A 14,958-nucleotide genomic window follows, 5' to 3' on the forward strand; every position below is an offset into this window, starting at 1 on the left:
GCGAAGTCGGAGCTGTTGATATATTTGCCCAAACGTCGGAGTGCCAAGCCCAAAGGTTGGAAACCTCCGGCGGAACGCAATATCACCCTCCACACCAGAGATGGTCGTACTGTACCCAGGGTAGACACCATAAAGGTCCTTGGCATGATCATTGAGTCCCGCGGAACCAACACCCAAACAGTACACAAGCTCAGGACTAAGACTGAGAATGCCATACGACTCGTACGTAGAGTAGCCAACAGGCACCATGGCCTCAAAAAAGACAACCTGCTGCGTATAGTACACGCGTTTGTTTTGTGCCATTTTACCAACGTTGCCACTATACAGAAATAGCTACGTGCTGAGCGCGATCAACTCAATGCGCTTATTCGCAAGGTGGTGAAACGAGCCCTTGGCCCCCGTATCACCACTCCGACGTACAAACTCCTCGAGCTTGGCGTACATAACACGCTAGACGAGATCGCCGAAGCTCAGGAACACATGCAAATGACCCGACTCACCACCACCAATGCGGGCCGCCATATTATGCGTGAGCTCGGCTTCTTCTCCTCGAGGGCCAGGGACCCCCCCAGAGTTGACTCTAATTCCCATTGAAATCCGTGACCTTATGATGATCGCTCCCATTCCACGAAATGTACACCCCGAATACAACAGAGGCAGGCGCGGGTGACCGCCATTCTCAAGCGCATAGGCATGGAAGCGGACAACGTCTCGTTCGTGGACGCCGCTGCCTATCGCAACAACCGAGCCTTCGCCGCGGTTGCGGTATCATCCGCGCAGCAGACTCTTAACTCTGCCACAATCCTCACCCGAAACCCCGAAGTAGCGAAGCAAGTAGCTATAGCTATAGCTATGCTTGACAGCAAACGGGAATTCATCTACAGCGACTCCAGGCCGGCCATCAAAGCCTTCGAACTCGGAGTTATCTTTGACCAGGCGTTACGTATCCTGCGCAAAGCAGACCCGAGTGCCCTGAAGCACCACACTGTCATCTGGGTTCCCCGCCCATCTCGGCCAGGTGCCGGGTGCCCTATCCAACCTCAACGAGATCACCCATGATGCAGCGCGCGCACTTACCGACCGCACTGCCACAGGGCAACCCCATCTTGCTGGGTTAGATACCAATCGGGATGCACCAATTACGTACAATTAAATTACAAAGCACTTTTACCGGGAACGCCGCATTTTTTCACCCCCACATCCGAAACTTGACCGACCGCAGACATTAACCCTACGCCTACTACAGACACACACGTACCCAAACCTTGCCACGCTTCACGTTTATTATCCCGATGCATACCCCAGCGACACATGCCCATCATGTGGACACACAGCGACACTCGCGCACATGCTCTGGGAGTGTAGAACAACTCCTCCCGACTCTATCTCAAGCAAGTGGGAGAGGTCCCTCAGGAGCTCACTTCTCGCGGACCAGCAATGGGCCGTCCAGCAGGCCCACGAAGCGGCCGCCAGGTACTCCCTGTCGGTCCCTACGTGGGAGACACCCGCTACGCGCTAAGCGCGTCCTGCAGGACTGAAATAAAGTTTTTTCATTGATTCCATTCTATCTACTGGGCATATCGAGCCGACAAATGGTGGTTTCATACATACGCATGTTTGCATATTTTGATGGATTCTTGATACACTTGTAGTGTGTCGATTTTCTTGAAAGGGAACATGGCGACGCAGGGCCTGCGCGCTCCGGTGGCCGCTGGCAGCACGTTCCAGCGGGAGCACGAGCAACCACAGTCGCTTTTCGCGTCATCACGTGGGGAAGAAAACAACCATTCGTTGCTGATATAGAACGACAAGATTGCAACCTCTCCCCCTTCAAGGCAATTACCTGCTCTCGCGTAATCGCCTTAAAGGGGGAGGGGGTCGCTATCTTGCCGCTGACTTCATATCACCCACGAATGGGTGTTTGCTTCGCCGTGAGATGGCGCGAAAAGAGACTGTGGTTATTCTCGCTCCCGCTTGAACGTGCTGCCAGCAGCCGCCAGAGCGTGCAGGCCACGCGTTTCCGTGTTACACCCTTCCATAAACATTGACACTGTACATGCGTGAACATAAGTGTGCAGACCGCGGGATTGCGTGGCCGAAGGCAATCGACGCGCCACCATCTAGCGACGAGACTCCTGCTGCGGTGCGCATGCGCGTCTCATCGTATCAGTTGGCCTCTCACGTCGCTCTCTCCGACTAGCTAGTAGTCAAAACTACAACTGGGTGTCACTGTCTTTGCTCCATCAAATTTGTGCCGTTGTTTTTCTTTTCTTTTCTTTTTTTTTTACATAGCAGCCGTGACGGTGGTGGTTTCAGCGCTGAGATTGCACTGTTATTTATGCCGGTTGATTGATAACTAAGCGCAGCCAGCCTCACAAAGCCTGATGAAGCCAAGCTTGCCTTTGTAGCGTTAGGCCAAGTTGAACTTGAATGAGCCTAGTTAAGTCAGTGTGAGTTTAGCCGATTCTAATCTAGCCTAGTGGAGAATGATGCAACCTGATAAATTCGGGCGTAATTAAGCTTACGCCAAGTCCAGGTTGCTGTTTTTATCTTAAGCGTAGTAAAGCTTCCATGCGCTCAGATGTTTCGAGAAAACAACTTGTGAAGCCAAATTCAATTACGCATAATTGATCATGCTATCATTTCGTTTACCGACCAAACGAGTCCAAATAAGGCAATCCTTATCGCAGCCAATTATTCAAAGTCGACTTCCCCATAAGCCTAGAGGCGCCAAACACTGGAAGATACTAAATACTCCTTACTGATACTATACCAATCAACAGTATGACACTATGCCTAATTAGTGTTAGTTAAGACGCATACAAGTTATGGTTGATATATTGGTCTGATATACGATTACACACGAAGCATACTAGACCTTTACGTGATATAATTATGCTTAATTGGGCTAATGAGGTAGCACCAAAGTAAGCATGAGAAAACCTGACTAAGTGTGGTTAATCATGGCATCATCCAGCTACTTTGATTAAAATTAGGATAATTGGACATGTTCTAATAAATCACAAATAACGTAACTGATGTAGAGTTTTTATGAGCTCAGAGAATTCAAGCTGAGGGAGAAACGAACTACTAATCATCGAGCGTAGTTTCATTAGGCTAAGCTAAATCTAAATAACCTTATTAAAAATTTTAATTATGTCTCCGTACCTATGCCTTTGTTTCATCATAGCTAGGCTCATTTAAGTTCAACATGGACTAACACATGGAAGGAAAGCTCAGCAGAGAATACTTAATTTTGTGTGCTTGGCTTCGCCAGGTTTTGGCAAGGTGGCTCTGCTTAGTTATGCTAACAAACTGGTATAAATCACGGCGCGCCCCGCCGCGGTGGTCTAGTGGCTAAGGTACTCGGCTGCTGACCCGCAGGTCGCGGGTTCAAATCCCGGCTGCGGCGGCTGCATTTCCGATGGAGGCGGAAATGTCGAGGCCCGTGTGCTCAGATTTGGGTGCACGTTAAAAAACCCCAGGTGGTCGAAATTTCCGGAGCCCTCCACTACGGCGTCTCTCATAATCATATGGTGGTTTTGGGACGTTAAACCCCACAAATCAATCAATAAATCACGGCGCGAGCCCGGCGCTGTTGCAGCTGCTAGGTTTTAAAAAATGAAATAAAAACAACGGCATAAATTTGATGGAACAAAGACAGCAACATCCAGTGGTCGTTTTGGCTTCCAGTGCGTCGGAAAGAGCGATATGCGAGGCCAACTGATATGACGGGATGCGCATGCGCAGCACTGCAGGCGTCTCGTCTCCAGATAGCGCATCGATGCCTTCATCCAGGTGATCCCATGGTCTGCTCACTTATGGTCACGCCTGTACAATCACAAACACCCTAAACTTACAGGCATAGTGACTTTAACATCGCAGTGTTTTATACATTTACATAAAAAATAACCGAACAATACAAGAAGCCACTCACGGCGAGGATACACGAACCTACTGCATTGTTCGGCATGATGAATTTAGACAGATTACTTAAGTCTGCTTTAGTCCCAAAGCAGCAATACAAAAGTAGTCTTCCCCCAGGCGAAAAATCTCATACGTTTCAATGATGTCGTGCGTCATCTGATTATTTTGCCAAGCGAACACCTTGCTTCAACGAAACTTCAGATTGTACCCACAATTTCGACGACACAAAGCCTAAAAGCCCTCGCACCAATCTGTGCACATTGTTTTTGTGCAATGGTAGCGAGTTGGCCGAGTTGTAAAATGGTCCTGACGGCCAGCGAAAATGAAACATGGACAGTGCTGGTGTCGCAGTTTTCTTCCCTCTCCGTGTTTTATTTGCGCTGTTCGTCGTGACAATCTGTGTTGGGCTCTCGAAGGCGTTCTCTGAGGCACCTTCGCACCTGGCACACATGTTTTTCTACATAGGAGGGGAATTTCGTACACCATTTTTTTAACAAGCCACAATACGTAATCTCTGTTTAGTTGTGCGAGCATTCGTTCCCACTACGATTTTTCCTCTTTTAGCTTGCATAAGGGCGACAATTTACGGGGTGCCTTAAAAACATCACGCATGCCGACACTTTCCCAACCTTTTTCAGAGGATGAGAGATCTGAAAGCATGGTATCGCAGTGGTTGTCCAAAATATTTCTCGCTCAGGGATTTTTTTTTTCTTTTAAGACTGTTTGGGGTAGCGTCGCCCCGCCGCGGTGATCTAGGGGTTAAGGTACTCGGCTGCTGACCCGCAGGTCGCGGGATCAAATCCCGGCGGTGGCGGCTGCATTTTCGATGGAGGCGAAAATGTTGTAGGCCCGTGTACTCAGATTTGGGTCCACGTTAAGGAACCCCAAGAAGTCGAAATTTCCGGAGCCCTCCACAACGGCGTCTCTCATAATCATATGGTGGTTTTGAGACGTTAAACCTCACGAATCAATCATGTTTGGGGTAGCAATATAATATTAATTGTTGAAGTTTAACGCCCCCAAACCACAATATGATTGTGAGAAACGCAGTAGTGCAGGGCTTCGGAAATTTCAACCACCTGGGGTTCTTTAACACGCACCTAAATTGAAGCACACGCGCCTCAAGCATTTCCGTCTCCAATGAAAAGGTGGCCGTCGCGGCCAGGAATAAATCCCTCGACCTGCGGGTCAAAAGCAGAGTCGCTTGGTCACTAGACCACCGTGGCGAGTGTCTGAGGTTTCTTCACTACCTGCAATAAAGAGCTAGTCATTGACATAGTGAAGTAACCAGGACACCCTAACTGCTGAAATTGATCAGTTTCAGCTTCAAAGCTATCTTGAATTAATAGCTACAAACCTTCAGCAAAACATTCTTTATGAACGAACAGTCGTCAGCAAGGTTAACACGAGCGCTCCGCACCATGCACTGAAAAGTTTTGATGAGCGGCACCTGGCGTCCATCTTTGTGTTCTGGTGCCAAGACGTTTTCAGTGCCTGCCGACATACCATGCAAACCTATCGAGGTGTTTATTTAGTAACATCATCCGGCTTCTTGGCTGCCATAGGTCAAGTTCATATCACGCTGTGGAGCATTCCAGTTAAGCTTGCTGATGACCGTATATGCAACTCTCATTTTCAAAAGCTTCAAGTGACGGAAAGAGTAATGGAACAAAGGCTCACTTGCGCATTGCCCATACTTGCCTCACATGCGGGCACTCGAAAAGCATAGCCGCAAGTCGAGAAACCTAACGGCTACTTCTGTCGACTCTTGAGTCAGAGTCAAGGGTCTCAGTTCTGCTTGGGAGCTTCCCAATACATAAGCAGCCTCATTGAAACCACTTATTGATGCAATCCGAAGCGGAGCACTTAATTCAGCCGCGCCTTTTGCAAAAGATATAGAAGGCTCTCTCATGCTGTGCGAGAGGCCCTTCAGCACGAGCGCATTACGCCAACCAATGCGCAGTTTCATGCTCTTCTTTAAACGATGCACAATAACATGACAATTAATAGTTAATAAATGCATAGAATAAAAAAGCGTAGATTTGCATTAGGACTTCTCATGATCCTTCATGTAGACAGATAGCATGCTGAGTTTATTCAGCCGAAATGTTCCGTAAAGTAGTGCTATCAAATAGTAGAGTTGCAGGCCATCGCATATGTTATGACGGTGTTGAATTGCACTGAGAAAGTGGCCCAACGTATTCCTTTTTCCTGTAGTTTTATTTTCATACACGCAACACTCCCATACGTCACAAATCTGGCAAAAGCAAAAAAAAAATAACAAGCCTGTATATCAAAGGCAAGATTGGGCTACATGATAGTTTCTATATTAGGTTCTAGCACGAAAAAACTTTTAAATGAGACATTACGAAGACGACATACGGAAGCGGTAATTTGCGTGTGACTTTTTCAATAATTTACTTACGTGTGGATTTCATTTATACGAACAAAACCATGCGTCAGTGCCATTACACTTCAACAACATCGCTGACAGCGGCAAATGATAACTAGCTATCTAGGAAGGTAAAATCAATAGGAACACTCAAAGCAGTTAAATATATTGGTCATCCTTTGTATGCGACGCCTACATAACGTAACAGATATTTTTAAAGCACACATGTGCCACCCACGGGCGCGCAAATGTTCGCGGGAAAGTGTGTACGCTGCGCAGAAGCCCCAGCGACGAGTGCGCGTGCCTCACGTTTCAGCTGTGCGCCTGCTCAGTGTGATCCCTTTTCAGATCAAATGAATTTGAGGCGCTGCACAATTTTGCTACTTAGTTTGATCATAAACTTCCGATGAGTTAAGTTGCGATCGTCTCTCTATGATGTCCGTTTGTCTCTCGTTTCAGCGTGCCACAGAAGCAATTGAGTGGTTCAGAAGCGTACTTTTCTTTTGTATGTGTGTGTGCTACAGAATAAAGTTGAAAATATAGCTCGGTTTCTTGGATCAATTTCAGGAGTGGTCAATGCAATTCTCCGAACCATTCAAAAAATTTTGAAGGGTGCTTGATCTTCACCTTCATGAGTAAGACCCAATAGCGTCATCGGGCCCCCCGTGCATTGCCTTGAACCATCCCGGAATGATTTTTATGTGGGGTTTAACGTCCCAAAACCACCATATGATTAAGAGAGACGCCGTAGTGGACGGCACCGGAAATTTCGACCACCTGGGGTTCTTTAACGTGCACCCAAATCTGAGCACACGGGCCTACAACATTTCCGTCTCCATTGGAAATGCAGCCGCCTCAGTCGGGAGTCGAACCAGCGACCTGCAGGTCAGCAGCCGAGTACCTTAGCCACTACACCACCACGGCGGGGCGAACCATCCTGGAAAGAAACGAATGTATGTGGGCCCAACATTGGCCGCTTCTAAGCATGCTTCAATGCCTACGGATAGATCAGCTGTGAAGTGCCCGTTACGCTATCACTCTTCATTCTATAGGTTGGTGAAGTCACTACTGCGCATTTTTGAAGGGTCACGTGCAGCTTCACGTGTTTTGACCCCTGGTGCAATTCTAGCAGTCTGCAGCGCAATAAATCGTACGTTAAGAAAAGTACCCCCCCTCTCCCTACATGACTTTTTTATAGCGTTTTTACATTCTTATATACTGCCACCATGGTAGAACACCCACTTTCCGAGCAGAAAGCATAAGTTCAATTCTCACAGGGACCCAAACTTTTTTTTACAGCGAAAGTGGTATACGGCTAAGAGAAACAAAAAAAAAATCTTTCCGGCAGTGGTGTCGCGAGCTGCCTCCATAAGCTGTCCTATCAGTTACATCATTCTTAGCGTCGTACTCAAGCACGCGCACTATCGGCTGCGTTGTGAGTGACCTCGTCCATCCCGTCGCAGCCATGGTGCCAAGTCCGCTCGCATCAGTCTTGAAACCTTCCACATGAATATGCCAAGGACAACTCTTGAAGAGCACTGACCGTAGAAACATGAGAGAACTCGCAATCGCCGTGCCGGCGGTGCAGACCTGGCTGAAAAACAGGCCAGAGAAACCAAGTGCCAGCAGCAAATGCTCAACGATGATCCGGTAGTCTTCCAAGCCGCACTAAATTGCGAATTGCAAGCGCCGGTTGTGGGTGGATTCATCAAACCACGCCACCGAGTTAGCTCGCGATGTCGAGCACTTAGAACAACGCCGCACCGAACAATGAATGCACGGTTCTTAAAGAAAGAAAATAGGCACCTAACAACAACAACAACAACAACAACAACAACAACAACAACAACAACAATAATAATAATAATAATAATAATAATAATGATAATAATAATAATAATAATAATAATATTAATAATAATAATAAACGCGTGGTGTCATCTGTTCGAAGCGCGGCGACGCAGCCCCTTCAACTGCCACTTGAGCAGACGCTCTGCAAATCAAACGCCAAGCTTCACATTCTGAGTGCGGCTGTAATCAGGTTTTGCGCTGTGTTCCCGTACCGGAATTTTATGCTGATTTCGTGTGAAAAGTCGAGGAGACCTTTCTCGACATTCCGAAATGTCGGCAGCACATGCATTGCAGACTGAACTTCATCTGGTACGTATTATCCGACTGAAAGAAACGCGAACAGCGTTAACTGCGGCGTGCCTTGGCTGTGACAAGGCAAAATTGGTGCTGTAAGCCGGCGTCAACGTAGCGCTAGAATCTGGCTTCAACTTGCGCTCATGCACCGCATGTGCATAAATTGCCAGTCCGGCCGGGCACTCGGGAACACACAAGCGTTGCAAAAGTGCCAGCGAGAACAACATTTTAAAAGCTACGGGGACGCCGGCCGAAAGCGCACGTAAATTCGCCTAGTGACAGTCAAGGCATGTCGCAGTTCCACCGAGTCCACAGCCATATTTTCCGTGCCGTTCACATCTCTCTTCATCGAGCGCGTTAAAAAACCCCAGTGGGCCCAAATTTCTGGAGCCCTCCACTGCGGCGTCTCTTATAATCATAAGGTGGTTTTGGGACAACAAACCCCACATATCAATCAATCAATCTCTTTTCATCGCGATAGTGGGCCGTTACAGTTGTACTAAATATGCGTGGCGCGTGCATTCACGCGTGAGTCGTAATACGCATATCTTATTATTGTCATGCGGCCGGCAAAAGAGTACGGCGATAGTTTTGTGCCGCACACTACAGGCATACTGCACGCAAACCGCTGCTGTAAAGAGGAACAGCTGGAGTCGCGCTTGAATAAACGCAATGAGTATACTTACTCGTACACTTCACTGGGCTCGTAGTTTTTCCTGCTGATTGCGATTATATCCTATATGGTGGTCGAGCTCAATGTTTTTCGTTGTGGACGGAAATCTGTGCAATCGAAAAACACTGCAGCAGCACTATTCCCGCTAGGTGCTGTGAACTTCACAGGCAGGGCTAAGCAATTTCTTCCTCTTGGGCTAGTTGTAGTCACATCAGATGACAGCGAAGTGGTACCCCGATGACATTTCATAAGCTGGTGCAGCGTGAACAGGTGCTTTTTCGAATTTTAAACTCCTAGAGCTACTGAATGTCCTGTTAGCGAGGCGCGCGTTGACAGTTCCAAACAAATTATGGCGCCTCTGGCAGCGAGGGTTTACCACCAAAGGCGCCTGCGTGCGAGATAGGCGTGCTGTCGTCTATAGGCGACTCGGCGCAGTGCCTACGCCGAAGAAGTGGTGCGGCGGGGTGAACGTGATGATTGCGGGAGCACGATCACAGGAGCGAACGCCCGCTTTCAGCTGTAGTTTCTCCAGCGGCTCTTTGTCCTCGGTTACGACGTCTGTGACCGCCTGTGGTTCGAGAGCAACCACCGGGATTAAAGCATTACAAAACACATTCAATTTCTCACAAAAATCCTACATGACCATGATCACCCGAGGCACAATGTGTGTCATGTGAAATAAACACTGTTGTAAATCCAAGGCAAACGTGTGTCTAACCTCATTAAGAAGCACAAACATGTAATAAATAATTGTGAAAGGCTTCAGTGTCACGTCGGGTTGAATCCACTGCTAAGCTCCGCAGCGGCACGTTTGATTTTTCGCGGGTTAACTATTTGTTCGGAGTGCTTGGGCGGGGATTTTTTATGTTTATTTGCAACTACCTCAAATTTTCGCTTGCGGCCAAAACCGATTTCTCACTCTGAACCAACGAAATGGACGCTAAATCTAAAACTAAAATTAGTGTAAAACGAGCTCTTCAATGGTGTAACGTTAGCACATGTCCATCGATAACGTGGACGAGCACAGGGTTAGGTGATCACTATTAGAGATTGCGTGCGAGAGTACAGATGACATTTCGCCTAATAGGTACTTGGAATAAAAGCTTACGCATTGATCGCACCATAGGCATCTATAGCATGCCATGGTGGTTTAGTGGTTGTGGTGCTTGACAGCTCACACAAAGGTCATGAGCTCTATCCCGGACACGGCCGTAGGCGTAGAGGCTTGCGTAGTGTGCGATGTCAGTGGATGTCAAAGAACACCAGATGGTCGAAGTTTGCGGAGCCCTTCATTAGGCGATCCCTCATAACGATATCTTTGTTTTGGGGTGCAAAACCTCTCGTAATATGATCATTAGTAGATAGGTACCCTTTGAAACAATCAATCGGCTTCTACAACCCTTGGTTGAAAATAGCTACGGGTATTGCGGTTAGTATCAACAAATTTCAGTAGAAATTTAAATAAGTCCGTTGCGTTTTCGCGTGGCGACTCATTGCTGGCCGTATATACTGTTGACACCTTTTGCTGTGGGCAATATAAAATAGGCCACTAAAACTAAATTTTAAAGGCCTTAGCAGCTAAATGTAGCTGCCAAGCGCAGAAGTGTTCGTGACACTACTTATTCTAGCGTAAAAATGTCTTACTCGCTTCAATACATCACGTTCATATGAGTTCATTACAAACAGTCCTTGAATAAACTTGAATTCGGTGTTTTAGCTCATATTGAACTCGATAGTACATCTTACCGGCATTCGTACGCGGTAACGCGTGTGCTTCTTGAGTGTTCCATGCGATATACATAGACGTGGTAATAAGCAGTCACTGACTGTATTTTCTTGCCATATTTAATGTGTAGACACAAACGCAGGCGTGTTCGAGCGTATGTAGTATTATGATGACAGGATAGTCAAGAAGCGGTAACGGGCTCTTTTCATTCTCCCAAGGAGCCAAAGAGCAGCGGGCGTCAAAACAGCCGGCTCACTCGACGTACTCACTTTTTCTTTAGGGCTGCGTGCAGTCATGAGGTATTCTGGCATAGCTTGAGAACGGTCTAACCTTCACCAGACAGGGTATTCGAAGCCACACTTGTACACTTATGGTACACTCTAGCCATTCATTCTCACGTTTTTTGCGCAACATCTGTGTACAGCACTGCCTACCTTTCAAACGCAGGCTTACCCGTATATTTAAATTGCACCGTTTCTTCAGCACGTGTTCTGTAGCACGTGACATCGTCTACATTGAAAGCCCTGATGTATCGCCCACAAGATAAGATCACGAAGAAGGTGGGTATATATGGATACCAACGTGTGCATGACCAGTGCCTTAGCATTTCAGCTGCTGTAGTGCGGTAACTATAGGCGTCCACCAAAATTTTCAGTCGACTGTCTGGTCGTTTTCATTGAAAGTCGTGTCACAAAGGTATGTTGTTATTTTACGTTTCCTATGTGGTGCATGTGGCCTATATTGTGTCCGACGCTCCGTGTGAAGAATGGATGCTTAAGATATCTGCTTCCCTATTTTTTTCCGTGATTTCAATGAAGCCTACAACATCGACCGTTTTTTCATGGATAGCCGAAATGAAAACATCGCCTCGAGCAGCAGTGGCTCTGCTTCACAGACTCTGAAAGGCAGTCGTGTTCCTGGAGGGCAGCAGCACTCTACATCTCATCCTCTAGACACACCCACACCCCAAGAGAACGAACATGAACCAACCACGGCGTTAGCACAGCGTGAACAACCATTGCAGCAGGTGAGTATCACGCACTTATTAAGCGAAGAAGCGGCAGGGAAGTGAAGAGATTGATCCAGGTTCTGTTCACGTTGATTGTCAAGATCTGTAGTTTGACGAAATGCCGACTGCATGAGAACGACATTTATGGACTGTTGCAATTGCGTTTAAATAGCAGAGAAATATGTACCACTTTGTAACTACGGTGGACGAAACATTTCCTTCGTCTAAGCGCCATCTCGTATTGTGTATTCAAACAATCGGACTTATTGTACGCATGCACCGATTATTTCATTTGTAGGATACTTATCTTATTGCAGGTGAAGTCTTTGGCAGACACGAAGTGCAGATCACGTAGCAGTCCATCAATATACTTCCAATCGAATGCCAGCGGTTGTAGCCGTGAGATCGCCATGGTGCACCACCCCTCTACCGCGCCTGCCGTGCCCCAGGACCTTATGCGCGAGCCACTTTCGAAAGAATTTGCAGATTGCCACATCGAGTTAGCCTCCCGGCGGATAGCTGTCATAAGGGCGACCCACAGCCGCGCTGTGGCGGAGGGTCATTTATTTGATCCCGTTGACGCGGCCCGAGCGGCTGCAGCACTACAACTTCAAGATCTGCAGAAGGCTGAAACGGAAAGCATTGCAACAGTCTCCAAAAATCCTCGCGGTCATCCCAGAGGACTCAGCACGGGGAGGGAGTCTATTACTGCTGGAACCACTGGCACCGAACGTAGTTCGCGGACTGTTGGAAGACGCACTGACGCAGGTAGTATGAACAGATCTTACTACACAGACGAGGACGACATGCCAATGCAGTACCTTTCCTTCGAATGCGTAGGCCACTACCTCTCTCCGGTGCGTGAATGCTACCGGAGGTACAAACTTGCGGTCATTTGGCTTACTGCCGTCGTTGGGGCCGTGCTTGGCTTCGTTTTACTCGGTTTGCTTATTCAGTACATCCGTCATCGAAATCGAGGGCTGTCCACCGAGTCGAAAGCCGAGACCTCTACGGAGTTTTCAATTGACTACTACAAACATCCTCCGTACAGGATGCCTTCCTATTTGTGCGACGGTGGGTGTTCCTAAGAAGCATACAGCGCCAATAGTTCATTTTTAAGTCGCCCTTGTTTTTCGACGGCAATGATGTTTTGAGAAGCTGGCTGTGCATGTCTATTTTCTTATGTACAATATTGACACTGGTTTGAATAAACCATCATTGAAACCCATGGCACTCAAAAAGTCAATCTCATCAGCTGGACATCGCGTTCAGCAAACCCTTTTCTTTCACAGTTAAGTTCTTACGTTATTCGGAATTCTTCAGTTCGTTTCTGCGGTCGTCTGGCAGCTGGAAATATAGACAGAAGCCCATTTAATGCGATCTGTAGGGCTACCTGCCAGCCGAGATTATCCTCTTTCCCGATTTGGGGATTACTTTCAGCCCATTGTGTGAGCGCTTCAACAGTAAATCTGCTTAAGAACGGTTCATAATTACGTGTCAAACTTTAGCACCAGTAGCCCAATAATCGGCTCACTGTGACCAAGTTACACTAATTTGATGTTACGGAATGGAAAGACTCATGGTGCAGCATTGATATCAAGAGAGGGAGTGTGCGGGGTCGAGAGAAGATGAGAGTGCCGCGTTGGCATACTTGTAACTTGCACTGTCAGGCTAGTTGGTGCATAGGTACAAAATATTTTTTCGGAAAAGAGAGAGGTGAGCCACTGAAAACGCTAGCTTAGTTATCTACGTGTGCTGTATCTCTCCTTTGGACTTTGTCAAGCTACTTTGCGCACAGATATTCTTCCTGTCTTCATCACCCTTGAAAAAAAAACGCCTGGCCTGCGCGTAGAGCATAGAAGTCGCAGCGAAAGCTTGAAGAGAAGCCTTTCAGAGCCTTTTTAAACACTGATTGGGTAACTACTACAAGTACATTTGCTTGATACCCGTTACAATATTCATAAAAGTTTTTGGTTGAAGGCCGGGATTCGCTATGGTATTTTTTGTCATTTTTCTTAATTCCTCGTCATTCTTCTGAGAATCCTGGTATCCGCTAAGCCCTTGCAAGAGTTTTTGTGGCAATCGTTAATAAAGTGACGAAATATGCTTGAAGTGCGTATGCGCCACACTTAATAAATAAACAAGCTTTTGTAATGGGTTGGAGCATTGTACCACTCACTCGTTACACTATTCGCACTGTGCGATGACAGGTTGTTCTTTAGCTGTTTTAAAACGCATAAGTCGTATTAACGCGATTGCTTTCCCGCCATCAAGTTTGCCAAAAAGTTCCAAGCACCAGCATAGCTCAGTGCTAGAATACTGGGCGGGCACCCAGAGGACACGCTTGCGCACGGGCCCCACTGTATCACAGGCGCTTGATTTTGTTTTCGAATTTCGGGCGATGAGGTTATGGACACCGGCGGCGGTGGACAACTATCTCGTAATAGCTTTCGCTGTAAAACAGTGTAATGCCCAGAAACACTGAAAATCGAACCATATACGTCCCAAATTTGAGACGGATGCTCTACAGCTATTATCAATGATCGACTCTTTCCTATGATCACGACAGTTTTTGCATACCGGGACGAAACATGAAGAGACCGCACGAGAAAGGAGGACAAGATAAACACAAGGCTGTGCCGTTCATTGTTGCATAGAGCGCGTAGGAGGACCAACGGTGCCGCTTTTATCAGATTTTTTGTCTAGGAGCATTCGCGGCCTGTCAAGCATGCAAGAGTTTTTCGCAAGGGGTGTCATTAAGGTGCCTTCGTTTACCTTAACATCCACTTTGCTTTATGGTGTACTCAGCATCATGTGACAGCATATGGCGCAACAATGCAATTTTCTGTCGCTCCGCCCCCGGATTGCATATACCGCATGCTTTTACGGCCAACAGTTTACGTCTTCCCAGTACTTTTCCGTGAACGCACGAGCATTGACCGCCGTGTGACGGAGCACAGCGGCGAAATGAGCGAGCATGCGGGACATGCACGTAATTAAATGTCCGGTGCTTTCACTTCTCAGGCTGTTATGCGAAACGGATGAAGACCCCCCCCCCCCCCTTTTTTTTTTCGTCCCGTTGTTGG

At 47.3% G+C, this 14,958-nt stretch overlaps 1 protein-coding gene across 1 annotated transcript; it reads left to right on the forward strand.

Annotated features, from left to right (window-relative positions):
• The first annotated feature begins 11,404 nt into the window (after positions 1–11,404).
• LOC119167909 (uncharacterized) lies at positions 11,405–13,100 on the forward strand. The gene is made up of 3 exons (XM_037419387.2): positions 11,405–11,559; positions 11,682–11,890; positions 12,190–13,100. The coding sequence occupies exons 2-3, from the start codon at positions 11,705–11,707 to the stop codon at positions 12,958–12,960; spliced, it is 957 nt and encodes a 318-aa protein (XP_037275284.2). The 5' UTR covers positions 11,405–11,559; positions 11,682–11,704; the 3' UTR covers positions 12,961–13,100.
• The last annotated feature ends 1,858 nt before the right edge of the window (positions 13,101–14,958 follow it).

This window comes from Rhipicephalus microplus, chromosome X (assembly GCF_043290135.1).
Source record: "Rhipicephalus microplus isolate Deutch F79 chromosome X, USDA_Rmic, whole genome shotgun sequence".
In the NCBI taxonomy this organism is placed as follows: domain Eukaryota; kingdom Metazoa; phylum Arthropoda; class Arachnida; order Ixodida; family Ixodidae; genus Rhipicephalus; species Rhipicephalus microplus.

Excerpts from the sequence above, each read along its gene's own strand:
- LOC119167909 (XM_037419387.2), top strand. The coding sequence starts at position 11,705 with ATGGATAGCCGAAATGAAAACATCGCCTCGAGCAGCAGTGGCTCTGCT. Across the intron at positions 11,891-12,189 it reads GTGAACAACCATTGCAGCAG|GTGAAGTCTTTGGCAGACAC; the intron begins GTGAGTATCACG and ends ATCTTATTGCAG.